Genomic DNA, 13,920 nt, shown 5'->3' with positions numbered 1-13,920 from the left:
GAAAAATGTTCAAAACCAGGCTCTCGAAGGTGGTAATCTCTGGATTACTTCTTATCTCTAGCACATGGCATCAGATCAGGAGGACATAGCAGATGAATGCGTGGCTAAAGAATTAGTGCAGGGGGCAAGGATTCAGATTCCTTAATCATTGGGATCTTTTCTGGGGCAGAGGTGACCTGTTCAAGAAGGATAGATTGCAGCTGAACTGGAGGGGGACTGACATCCTGGCAGACAAATGTGCTAGTAATGCAAGGGAGGGTTTGAATTCAAGTTTTTTTGGCAGGGGTAGTGGGAAACAGGATCCTCAACAGCAGAGAAGCAAGTACAAGGCTGGAAGGAGATACAATAATCAGACACAGCAAGTTGAAGACAGAGGTTAGGATAGAACAGGACAGGGAGGGAGGAATGCCTGTTGGGTTAAATTGCATCTATTTCAATGCAAGAGGGCTGACAGATAAAGCCAAGAAACTCAGGGTATGGATTGGTAGGTGGAACAGGGGTGTTAACGCTATTATAGAAACATGGCTAAGGGAGGGACAGGACTGGCAGTTTAACATGCCAGGGTACAAGTGCTTCAGATGGGACAGAAGTGGAGAAAACAGGAGTAGGGGAGCTGTATTTTTGATTAAAGGGAGTATCACAGCAGTAGTCATATGAAATAACTGAAGGACCATCCATTGAGGCTTTGTAGGCAGAGGTAAGAAATCAAAAGGGAACAATGATGTTAATAGTTTTGCACTATAGGCCCCCAAACAGTCAACGGAAATCAGAGGAACAAATATGCAGGGAGATTGGGGAGACTTGCAGGAGCAATAGGGTTGTCATAGTTGGGGAATTTTTTATTTTTCCTAACAGACTGGTATAAATGGGGTGGAATTTGTTAAATGTGTTCAGCAAAGTTTCCTTGAGCTGTTCTTAGAGGGTCCTATTTGGGAAGGGGCAAAACGTAACCTACTGTTGGGAAATAGGGCTGGACAGGTGACTGAGGTAACAGTGCGGGAGCACGTTGGGATCAGTGACCATAGTTCTATTAATTTTAAAACAGTTATGGAAAAAGACAAAACTGGTCCACAGGTTCAAGTTTTAAACTGGGGCAAGGCAATTTTTTTCAGAGACAGTAGGAACTGCAGATGCTGGAGAACCTGAGATAACAAGGTGTAGAGCTGGATGAACACAGCAGGCCAAGCAGCATCATAGCTTTCCTGCTCCTCTGATGCTGCTTGGCCTGCTGTGTTCATCCGGCTCTACATCTTGTTACCTCAAGGCAAATTCTGATGGATTTGGACAGGAGCTTGCAAGGATTGACTGGAGCAGTTTGTTTGCAGACAAAGAGACCTCTGGCAAGTGGGATGCCTTTTAAAGTGTGATAGCTAGAGTCCAACATCTTTATCTCCTGCCCCTTTTTACCCTCCTCGTTTCTTTCTTCAGTAAACTCCTGTATCCCCTATATACCCTTAGGAGTTCCCTGGATTCCACTTGCCTGTTCCTGAGCCATGCCTCCCTTGTTCTGGTCAAAGCCTCAATAGGGCGGCACGGTGGCTCAGTGGTTAGCACTGCAGCCTCACAGCGCCAGTGACTGGGGTTCAATTCCAGCCCCGGGTGACTGTCTGTGTGGAGTTTGCACATTCTCCCCGTGTCTGCGTGGGTTTCCTCCGGGTGCTCCGGTTTCCTCCCACTGTCCAAAGATGTGCACGTTAGGTGGATTGGCCATGCTAAATTGCCCGTAGTGTTCAGGGGTGTGTGAGTTATAGGGGGATGAATCTGGGTGGGATGCTTCAAGCGGCAGTGTGGGCTTGTTGGGCCGAAGGGCCTGTTTCCACACTGTAGGTAATCTAATCTAATCTAATCTCTTGTTATCCAGAGTTCCCTACTCCTGCCAGCCTTGCCCTTCAGCCTCACAGGAACATAAAGATGTTGGACTCTAGCTATCACACTTTAAAAGGCATCCCACTTGCCAGAGGTCTCTTTGGCTGAAAAGATTAGGGTGAATCCAAAGAGATTATTTAAACATGTTAAAGAAGAAAGAATAACAAGAGAGAGAGATTAGGACCCCTCAAGGACCAAAGTGGACACGTTATGTGTGGAACTGCAATAGATGGACCAAGTCGTCAATGAATACTTCTCTGTGTTTACTGTGTCTTCCTTGTGGAAGCTAGTGGCAATGTCTTGGAGACAGTCCATATCACAGTACAGGGGAAGTTGGAAGTACTAGAATGTACGAAGGTGGATAAATCTCCGGGTCTGGGCGAGATATATACAAGAACCATGCAAGAGGCTAGAGCAGAAATTGTGGGGGCTCTCGCTGATATATTTGCATCATTGTTAGCGATGTGTGAAGACCCAGAAGACTGGAAGGTAGTGAAATGTTGTGCCCTTATTCAAGAATGGCTGCAAAGAAAGACCTGGGAATTATGGACCATTAAGCTTAACATCTGTGGTAGGTAAGATACTGGAGAAGAATCTGAAGAATAAGATACACATGCATTTGGAAAAACAGGGTTTGATTAGGAATAGTCAGCATGGCTTTGTGCATGGGAGATCATGCCTCACCAATTTGTTAGAGTTCTTTGATGAAGAGACCAGCAAGGTTGATAAGGGCAGGGCAGTAGATTATAGTCTATACGGACTTCAATAAGGCCTTTGACAAGGTTCCATGTGACAGACTGCTCTGGAAGGTTAGATTGCATTGAATCCTGGGAGACCTGGCAAATTGGATGCACAATTGGCTTGATGGTAGGAAGCAGAGGGTAATGATAGAAGGATGCTTGTCTGACTGGAGGTCTGTGACTAGTGGCGTGCTTCAGGTGTCAGTGCTGGACCCATTGCTGTTTGTTATCTGTATCAATGATTTGGATGAGAATGTAGAAGGTACAATTACTAAGCTTGCGGATGACACTAAAATAAGTGGCATCGCGGACAATGAGGAAGTTTATCAGAAATTGCAGCAGGATCTTGATCAGCTGGGGAAGTGGGCCGAGAAATGGAAAATGGAGTTCAATACAGATAAGTGTGAATTGTTGTATTTTGGAAAGTCAAATCCAGGTAGGAGCTTCATGGTGAATGGCAGGGCTTTAAGGAACATAGTGGAAAAGAGGGTCCTTGAAATTCAGATGCACGGTTCTCAAAGTGGAGTCAAGGTAGACAGGGCAGTGAAGGAGGCTTTTGGCGCACTGACCATCATTAGTCAGGGCACTGAGTGCAGAAGCTGGACGTTGGTGAGGAAGCACTTGGAGGATTATGTTCAGTTTTGGGCACCTTGCTATTGGAAAGATGTTATTAAACTGGAAAGTGTGCAAAAGAAATTAGCAAGGATGTCACCAGGACTCCAAGGGCTGAGTTATCAGGAGAGGGTGGACAAGCTAGGACTTTTTTTTCTTTAGAGTGTAGGAGACTGAGGGAGAATCTCCCAGCAGCGTATAAGATCATGAGAGGCACAGATAGGGTGAATGCACTCAGTCTTTTCTCCAGGGTTGGGAAACTGAGGACGAGAGAGATAGTAAGAACTGCCGATGCTGGAGTCAGAGATAACACTGCGTGGAGGTGGAGGAGCACAGCAGGCCAGGAAGTTGATAGGTTGGGACCATTCTTCAGAAAGGACGCGAGAGCATCAGATTAAGCTAACAGGGGAAAGAATACATGGGAATCTGAGGGGCAACTTTTTTTAAAAACACAAGAAGGTGATACACAAATGGAATGACGGCCAACAGAAATGTTTGAGCTGGGTACATTAACATTTAATTGGTATTTGGATAAATACATGGATTTGAAACGTTTAGAAGGATATGGGCCAAGTGCTGGGAAATGTCTCTGTGTTGTCGGACTTTATGACTCTAAGACAGTGTGGGAGATAGATCATGAATTTATGTGCATGAGGTTTCAGAAACTCACTCCAGGTACTCTCACAACGTTACTTCATTCGTTGTATTTTGCGGTACAAGCAACATATACGTCTTTCAGTGTCAGGAACTGTTCTTCGTGGGCATAATGAACTCTTTGCCACAGTACCACAATATCCAGGTTCTAAACAATTTACTTAATCTACTGGCTTTAACAAGGCAGTACAATCACAGATCGACATTTTTTATAGTGCGGATTGCAGAAAGAACTGTGCATCTACCATCAACCACTCTCCTACAGTACAAAAGCAGTGGAAGGGTATTTGACATTCCTGTACAAAAGCAAAGGTGCTGGAAAAGCTCAGCAGTTCTGGCAGCATCTGTGGAGGAGAAAAAAGTGTTCATGTTTCGGGTCTGGTGACCCTTCCTTAGAACTGATGGTGGCTGGGGAAACGTCAGTTTACATGCAGAAAACAGGGAGGTGAGTGGGGCAGGGGGTAAACAATAGGATACAGCCCAAAGGCAAAGAAAAAGACAGTTGGGCAGACAAAGGAGTTGCTAACAATCAGGTTGGGAGGGCGAATAGTTGTTAATGGGAACTGTTAATGACTAACAACAGAGGGTGTGTAGTGGCAGGCTATCTGGTAACAAAGACGTACATGGAATAGTGTAGGTTAGATGGGGTTCAGATTGGTATGACAGGTCGGCACAACATCAAGGGCCGAAGGGCCTGTACTGTGCTGTAATGTTCTATGTTCTATAAGGCCTGGTGTGGGGGGTGGGGGGCTGGGACATGGGGGAGTTTAGGCCCTAAAATTATTCAACTATATTGTTGTTTGTTATTCAACCTATCATTTATTTCCTACCCCACTCACCTCCCTATTTTCTGGATATAGACTGACGTTTCCCCAGCCACCATCAGTTCTGCGGAAGGGTCACGGGACCCGAAACATTAGCTCTTTTTTTCTCCTCTACAGATGCTGAGAGACCTGCTGAGCTTTTCCAGCAACTTTGTTTTTGTGAATGATTTACAGCATCCGCAGTTCTTTTGGTTCTTATTTGACATTCCTGTTGTTGCTTCACTGGCGGGCTTGGCGGGGGGGGCTGGTGAATGACCAAAAAGAAGCTGATGGAGGCAAAACAGAGCTAAGTAGGTATTATAAAAATTTCTTCAACCAACATTATGAACACACTCAATGAACCAAGCAAATCAAGTAGAATTAATGAGATTCGACATATATTGTGATGGGTTTTTAAGCTCAAAACAGTGAAAAACCTGTCGTTTAACTCCAGTTACCACTGAAGAGCAGGGGGAAGAGAGTTTCATCACTATAACTGGCCTGATATCTGGAGTAGCCCAGAAAATGATTAATATGAATATTAAAGAGATGCCTATGTTTTACAAAACAAAGTCTCCCCCCTTTAAATCTAAATAAGAGACAATACTCATTAGTCTAAAACAGACATAGTATTGTGGGATCTCTGTACTGGAATTTGGGAGAGGTTCTAAAAATGCACATCCAAGTGTTGGAAGAAAATTTGTTCCATGGGTTTTTCCATGTTGAAAATGTTGACCGTGGAGTGACCACATAAGGTAGAAGAAAAAGAGCAAAATCAGACTAGTAATTTACAATAAACTGTGACAGTGGGACAAGAAAATGTAAGTGTCAACTAGCAAGTGGCAAATTTAGGACAGATGGCAGCACATTTCTCTCGTACAGAGAGGTGAGCACATGAAGTGGAGTTTCATATAGAGCTGGGAAGGGAAAAAGTATCCTGGAATCATGTAAGAAAACTTGACAGTGATCAAGTAGGGTCTTTCTGAAAGAATGGGCAGGGATTTAGTAATTCCACTCAGATTGCAAAGCTATTTGTATAGGAGGTGAAATCTTCACTGCCCTTTACTGAAAAGATGGCTTGAAGTGGATCATGGTGAAAATTTTTTTTTAACCTTATTTGAATATATTTTACTTTACTTTGGGAATAGATTTAGAAAAGGTGCTTCATTTGCTAAATCTGAGGACAAATATTTGAAGTTCGGGGGTAAGTAAAGAACAGAAATACTATTTGTAGTTTGAAAAAAAAATGAAAGCTATTTCTTGAAATACTTAACTCACCAGGTATGGCTTCTTGGCAACCAGTTTTCCTTCCCAACTTTCTCAATACAGAACTTCTGAGGACCATTGCTCCCTTGAACCAAAACACAAGTGAATTACCAGTAAACACTTCCTTTCAATGACTAACAAGAACAAGTTGCATTTACACATCATCTTCAACATGCTTTACAAGCATTATCATTTGGAAATTTACACTAAATCATATAAGATGATTTTAGACCTTTTCTTCATTCACGGGATGTGCCTGTCATTGGCTAGGCCAACGCTTGCCCATCTAAATTTGCCCTCAAGAAGTGGTGGTGAGCTTCCTTCTGGAACTGCAGCAGTCCTTGGAGCATAGGGATACTCATGCAGCTGCAAGAAAGGGTTCCAGGACGTTGATCCAGAGACAGTGAAGAAATTATCATCTACTTCCAAATCAGGTAAGTGTGTGGTTTTGAGGTAAACTTGCAGGAAGTGATCACATGTATCTACTGCCCTGATCCTTCTAGCTGTTAAAGGTCACAGGAATTGCACGATGTTGTTGAAGGAAGATTGCTGAGTTACTTGCAGTCTTTCTTGTAGACAATGCACACTGCAGCCATTGTGCATCAGTGGCAAGGTAAATATGTGAAGTCGGTGGATGGGGTGTGAATCAAACAGGGTGCTTTATCCTGAACGGAGTCATGCTTCTTGAGTGTTGTTGGAGCTGCACCAATCCAAATTAAGTGGAAGGTATTTGAACTAACTTCTGACTTACGCTCTGTTGATGTTAGACAGGTACTTGCCATAGAAATCTTAGCCTCAGACCTACCCCGGAATGACAATACTGATTTCTGTTATTGTTCCAAGACTGAGGAAGGTTCACTCAACCTGAAACGTTAACTCTGATTTCTCTCCACAGATGCTGTGCTGCTTGCTGTGCTTTTCCAGCAATTTCTACTTTGGAGTGTGTCTAGTTCAATTTTTTGGAAACAGTAACCCCTAGGATGGTGGTAGTGGGGGGGTTCAGTGTAGGTCATGCCAATGAATATCAAGTAATAATGGTTGAATCCTCTCTTGTTGCAGATGTTCATTGCCCTGGCTCCTGTGGGCACATATGCTACTTCCTGGTTATCAGCTCAAACCTGGATGTTGACAAGTTTGCACTGGATATGGACACAGACTGCTTCAATATCTGAGGAATCACAAATGGTGTTGAACATTGTGCAATCAGCAGCCCAACATCTGACTTCATGACTAAAGGCTCAGTCAGAGGTAGATTTTCAGTAGTTCCTTAAAGGAAGGCAGGTAGACAGATTTAGGAAGAAAAATTCAGAGCTTATAGTCTTTGCAACTGAAGTCTGCCAATGGTGGAGCAATTAAAATTGGAAATGATCGAAAGGTCAGAATCCGCAGAGATCTTGTGGGGGGTCTACGGTTGGAGAAAATGAAATCAGAGGGGGAGGAACTGATGCCTAGAATGGATATGAAAACACCCAAGAGTTTGCAGGAATATCTGGTGAGCTCACTGAAACAAGTAGTATCTTAAGGGACTTGACAATAAATTTTAAGAGTGAGATGAGGGGAATGTCTTCTCTTAGAGAGCTGACTGCCACGGAGAGCAGTGGGGGCAGGGTCTTTATGTATATTTAAGATTGAAATAGATTCTTGATCAGTAGGAGCCTAATCTTGCACCTATTTTGTATGGTTATGGCCTTTTAAACTTGAGAAATTGTTTAAGTGGAAGCTGATGCAGGGCAGTAATTAGATGGGACTGGGTGAGCTGGATGATATCATTATAGACAATGGGTAGCAGAGAACTGAATAACCTCAAGCTTGCACAAGATGGAACCAGAAAAAGCAGCAATGAAAAGAATGCATTTCAATAAGTGAAGGCAGCACAAGTGCATTTTCATTAAGTCAAGTCTGGGATAACAAAGAATGATTAAAGCAGTTATAAATAAACAAACATTGTGTTCAATCACTAAGTAGTTAATTTTTAAAAAGTACAAAAAGAATTTACACTTCCCAATTGTCATAGAATAGACCATCTGCATTTGAGAGTGGAATGTAAATCAACATAAGTGACACAGCCAGCTAAGACAGGACTAAACCCAAATCCTAGGTTTGATCTACATCTGTGTAAAGATAACCAACGTAGGTTGGTGCAGAAATTGAATATTACGACTGTTTTCATGATAGACAGAATGTCAGCCCGTGTTTCAGAGCACTATTGACCATTGCCTACTGAAAATTGAGTATCAAGTAATATATGTGGTTAAACCATGTTGATCCAGCAAAGGCTCTGAAGAGAAACAACTATCCAGATGACCCTAAAAACTGAAAGAACTGCAGATGTTGTAAATCAGTAGAAATTTCTGGAAAAGCTCAGCAGGCCTGGTAGCTCTGTGGAGAGAAATCAGTTAATGTTTCTGCCTGAGTGACTCCTTCCTCAGAACTGAGCAACTTATTAAGTACTTTGTGTCAGTCTTCACAGTGGAAGACGTGAGTAGTATGCCAACAATTAGGGAGAGTCAAGTGGCAGAGTTGAGAATGGTAGGCATTACAAAAGAGAAAGTGCTAGAAAAGCTAAAAGGTCTAAAAAAATTGATAAATCTCCTGGCCCCGATGGGCTACATCCTAGAGTTCTGAGAGGGGTGGCTGAGGAAATAGCGGAGGCTTTGGTTGTGGTCTTTCAAAAGTCCCAGATGATTGGAAAATTGCTGTTGTAACTCCCTTGTTTAAGAAAGGATTAAGACAAAAGATGGAAAATTATAGGCCGATTAGCCTAACCTCGGTAGTTGGTAAAATTCTAGAATCCATTGTTAAGGATGAGATTTCTAAATTCCTGGAAGTGCAGGGTCAGATTAGAACAAGTCAGCATGGATTTAGTAAGGGGAGGTCATGCCTGACAAACCTGTTAGAATTCTTGGAAGAGGTAACCAGTGGGTTAGACCACGGAAACCCAGTGAATGTTATCTATCTAGACTTCCAAAAGGCCTTTGATACGGTGCCTCACGGGAGGCTGCTGAGCAAGGTGAAGGCCCATGGTGTTCGAGGTGAGCTATTGGCTTGGACTGAGGGTTGGCTGTCTGACAGAAGACAGAGTTGCAATAAAAGGCTCTTTTTCGGAAAGGCATCCGGTGATGAGTGGTGTCCCGCAGGGTTCAGTGTTGGGCTGCAGCTGTTCACCTTGTATATTAATGATATGGATGAAGGGATTGGGGGCATTCTGGCGAAGTTTGCCGATGATACGAAGATAGGTAGACAAGCAGGTAGTACTGAGGAGGTGGGGAGGCTGTAGAAAGATTTAGACAGTTTAGGAGAGTGGTCCAGAAAATGGCTGATGAAATTCAACGTGAGCAAATGCGAGGTTTTGCACTTTGGGAAAAGAATACAGGCATGGACTATTTTCTAGGTGAGAAAATTTGTAAAGCAGAAGTACAAAGGGATCTGGGAGTGTCGGCCCAGGGTTCTGCAAAAGTTAACTTGCAGGTAGAGTCTGTGATTAAGAAAGCGAATGTAATGTTGTCGTTTCTCTCAAGAGGGTTGGAAAATAAAAGCAGTGATGTGCTTCTGAGACTTTATTAAGTTCTAGTTAGGCCTCATTTAGAATACTGTGTCCAACTTTGGGCCACACACCTCAGGAAGGACATACTGGCGCTGGAGCGTGTCCAGCGGAGATTCACACAGATGATCCCTGGAATGGTGGGGTTAACGTACGATGAACGGCTGAGGATCCTGGGATTGTATTCATTAGAGTTTAGAAGGTTGAAGGGAGATCTAATAGAAACTTAGAAGATAATGTATGGCTTAGAAAGGGTGGACGCTGGAAAGTTGTTTCTGTTAGGCAGGGAGACAAGGACCCATGGGCACAGCCTTAGAATTAGAGGGGATAAATGTGGACTTGTGGAATTCATTGCCACAGAGTGCAGTGGAGGCCGGGACGTTAGATGCCTTCTAGGCAGAAATCGACAAATTCTTGATCTCACAAGGAATCAAGGGCTATGGGGAGAGTGCAGGGAAGTAGAGTTGAAATGCCCAGCCATGATTTAAAGGGCGAAGTGGACTCGATGGGCCGAATGGCCTTACTTCCATTCCTGTGTCTTATGGTTTTATGGTCTCGAAACATTAACTATTTCTTTCCACAGACGCTGCTCTGCCTGCTAAGCTTTTCCAGAAGTATCTACTTTTGCCACCTATTTGACTAATTGGAGGGTATCTAGACCTGAGGAAGTGTCCAAAGCCAAGTAAATCCAATGCCCTGAGAAGGACAGCCAGGGATGGTGATAAAGTGGATAGGGAAAGGACAGAAAGAAAGCTGTGGGTGGCCCACTCTATCAACAGCTGAAAATCCATATGCTGCATTTGACTGAAACTGCTAATGTAAGCAAAGCTCTAATTTCCCCAGTGAAAGAAATTGATAGACAAGCTTGTGGCAATTAATCCAGAGGCAGTTACTCTGTAATAAGCACAGACATGCAAATGAGGAAGGGCATGAAGCCAAAAGGTTTTAATGTTTGTGTCTGCTTTGGCACAACTTAGGAATAATTTGTGCTGTTTAAGAACTAACACACTGATTGCACATTTTACACCAATGCTAGGGCAGGCTGCTTTACACAATTGACAAATTTAATTCTAGGTTTTTGAGTTAAAAAATTTAACACTGATGATCACACCTGAAGGAAAAGCTCAGCTTAAAAACAAAATCTGTTCATGCAGTGAGTCACTTACTTCAATTACAATTTGATTGAGTCGTGCAAATCACACATACAAGTCAGTATTTCTGCACACAAATACTTTTTAAAAATGTACACATGGAACTTGGGAGTCATTGGCAATATGGCAAAAGTAGTCCTGAAGTATTGCTGGGTATGGAGATCCAGGGAATTGACAAAGCAACAATGAAGGAACACAAGATATTTCCAGGGCAGGGCAGCAGTCATAGTCTCCACGGATTACATTAAAGGTTCCACGTGATAGATTGCTCTGAAAGATTAAATTGCATGAAATCCAGGGAGACCTGGCAAATTTAATACACAAGATAATAAAATGTGAGGCTGGATGAACACAGCAGGCCCTGCAGCATCTCAGGAGCACAAAAGCTTTTGTGCTCCTGAGATGCTGCTTGGCCTGCTGTGTTCATCCAGCCTCACATTTTATTATCTTGGAATTCTCCAGCATCTGCAGTTCCCATTATCTCTGAAGTTTAATACACAGTTGGCTTGATGATAAGAAGTTGAGTGTATTAGTTGAAGGATACTTGTCAGACTGGAGGCCTGTGATTAGTGGTGCACTTCAGGAGTCAGTGCTGGACCCATTGCTGTTTGTTATCCATACCAATGATTTGGAGGAGAATGTACAAGGTATGATTACTAAGTTTGTGGATGACACGAAAATAGATGGTATCATGGGACAATGAGAAAGGTTATTGTAAATTGCAGCAGGATATTGTTGATCAGGTGGGGAAGTGGGCCGAGAAATGGCAAACGGAGTTCAATATAGATGAGCATGAGGTGTTGCATTTGGAAAATCAAATCCAGGTAGGAGTTTCATGGTGAATGGTACGGCCTTAAGGAGTGTCGTAGAAGATAGGGACCTTGGAGCTCAGGTGCACAGTTCCCTGAAAGTAGAGTCACAGGGGTAGACAGGGCAGTGAAGGCAGCTTTTGGCCAACTGGCCTTTATCAGTCAGGGCACCGGAGTATACAAGTTCGGAAGTTACATTGCAGTTGTATAGGACGTCCGTGAGGCAGCACTTAAGAGTGTTGTGTCCAGTTTTGGTCACACTGCTATTTGAAGAATGTTATCAAACTACAAAAAAAGTGCAGAAGAACATTACAAGGATGTTGTCAGGACTTAAGGGACCAAATCAAAGACTGAGGTCGGACAAGCTAGGACTTTTTTCTTTAGAGCATAGGAGACTGAGGGGGTATCTTCTAAACGTGTGTAAGATCATGAGAAACAAGGATACAGTGAATGCACTCAGTCTTTTTCCCAGGGCTGGGAAATTGAGGACTAGAGTACATCAGTTTAAGGTGAGAGGGAAAGAATACTGGGAACCTGAGGGGCAACACATTTTAAAAAAAAAGTGGGTAGTATGCATATGGAATGAGCTGCCAGCGGAACTGGTTCAGTAGGTACATAAATAACATTTAAAAGGCATTTGGACAATGGGCCATGTGCAGGGAAATGGGATTAGCATGGATGAGCATTTTCATTGGCATGGGCCAGTTCGGCCAAAGGTCCTGTCTCCGTGCGAAGGACTCTATGGCTCAAGATTAGTTTCTAAAGGGTATTGAGAGGACCCTGCCTGAATGAACGTAGCTCTGATAATGTCTTAGAACCATTGCAAGATAAATTAGAGCATTTGATCGGCACTCCAAACATCATCGTAAATATTCATGATCTACTGATGGAAAATGGTTAGTGAATATGTGATTATCAACATTGCAGCAGCACAACTGTTCTTTCAACAGCACGTTCCAAACCCACAACCACAACCATCTGGAAGGACAAGAGCCCATATCTGATATTCCAATTAATGTTATTGCAGGTCAGGCTCCACAATAATCTGAAAGCTAACTTGAAATTACTCAAAATGATTCCCGTCAAATAATCAGTGAGTGAACTGAAATAAACAGCTACATTCAAAGAAAACTAAAGAAATGATTCAACACCTCCAAGCCAAGCAATGTTGAGTTATAGGCATATCACTTTCTTTCATTATTGCAAACTCAAAATCCCGAAACCTCAGAACAAACAGCACTTTGGGAGTACCTGCACCAAATGAACTATCTTCAACTTATTTTTCCCCCTCTATTCATTTGCGGAATGCGGGCACTGGCCGGCCAGCATTTATTGCCCATCCCTAGTTGCCCTCGAGAAGGTGGTGGTGAGCTGCCTTCTTGAATTGCTGCAGTCCACCTGCTGTGAGTTGACCCACAATGCCATTAGGGAGAGAATTCCAGAATTTTGACCCAGTGACCATGAAGAAACGGTAATATAATTCCAAGTCAGGATAGTGAGTGGCTTGAAGGAGAACGTGGAGGTGATGTCCCCATATGTCTGATGCCTTGTCCTTCGAGATAGAAGTGGCTGTAGGTTTGGAAGGTGCTGTTTTGAGGATCTTTGGTGAAATTCTGCAGTGCATCTGGTAGATAATACACACTACTGCTACAGAATGCCAGTAGTAGAGGAGTGGATGTTTGTGGATGTAGTGCCAATCAAGTGGGCTGCTTTGTCCTGAACGGTATATTCTATCACCCTCCTGACTTGCGCGTTGTAGATGATGGACAGGCTTTGAGGAGTCAGGAGGTGAGTTACTCCCTGCAGTATTCCTAGCTTCTGGCTTGCTCTTGTAGCCAGTGTTTAATTAGTGAGTCCAGTTGAGTTTCTGGGCAACGATAACACCTGTGATATTGATAGTGGGGGAATTCAGTGACGGTAACACCATTGAATATCAAGTGACGGTGTGACTCACTAGCATTCATGGCACAGCTAAGAAATAAGATTAGGATAAAGACACTCAGATCAAAGGCTTGCAACATGCTCCAACTCAACTGATTTCTAATTCAGTTTCAATGAAGGCGCATTGCTAAGATATGATAAACAGAAAAATTATACTGAAGTCCAACTTGAGTTTCATCTTTATATAAATGTGTTAAACACTAAATCTAGATTTTCTTTCTTCAGTCAAAAAAATCATGCATTTGAACTTGATGCTGAGATATATTTCAGGGAGAAGGATATTAACATGACAGAATCCTAAAATTAATAGGCATGGGGTAAAATATAGGTTTGTCTGGAGGGATGGCTGTTCCTTCTCGAAAATAGCGTTACTAAACTAGTCTTCGACAGTCGCGTGGCTTTTATAAGTTCTATAATGGGGCACTACAACCTAGCTGACATCATTCTCATTTAACAACTTTAGACGCAGTTTTCAGCATCACTGAACAACAATCAGAAGCCAAAAAACCTGGCAGGTTTTCCACAACCAGTAGTGAA

The 13,920-nt window shown here is 42.9% G+C and overlaps 1 protein-coding gene across 7 annotated transcripts in view; it reads right to left on the bottom strand.

The window, feature by feature from the left end:
• The window catches only part of LOC125461263 (E3 ubiquitin-protein ligase Itchy-like), a 95,598-nt gene that overhangs the window by 8,115 nt on the left and 73,563 nt on the right, over positions 1 to 13,920 (bottom strand). For all 7 annotated transcript variants that reach the window (XM_048549817.2, XM_048549815.2, XM_048549819.2 and 4 more), the window contains one exon: positions 5,954 to 6,026. In XM_048549817.2, the coding sequence (XP_048405774.1) occupies positions 5,954 to 6,026 (73 nt within the window). The remainder of the gene's footprint in view (positions 1 to 5,953; positions 6,027 to 13,920) is intronic.

Source organism: Stegostoma tigrinum, chromosome 19, assembly GCF_030684315.1.
Source record: "Stegostoma tigrinum isolate sSteTig4 chromosome 19, sSteTig4.hap1, whole genome shotgun sequence".
Lineage (NCBI taxonomy): Eukaryota > Metazoa > Chordata > Chondrichthyes > Orectolobiformes > Stegostomatidae > Stegostoma > Stegostoma tigrinum.
This window is presented reverse-complemented; position numbering and strand designations above follow the sequence as displayed.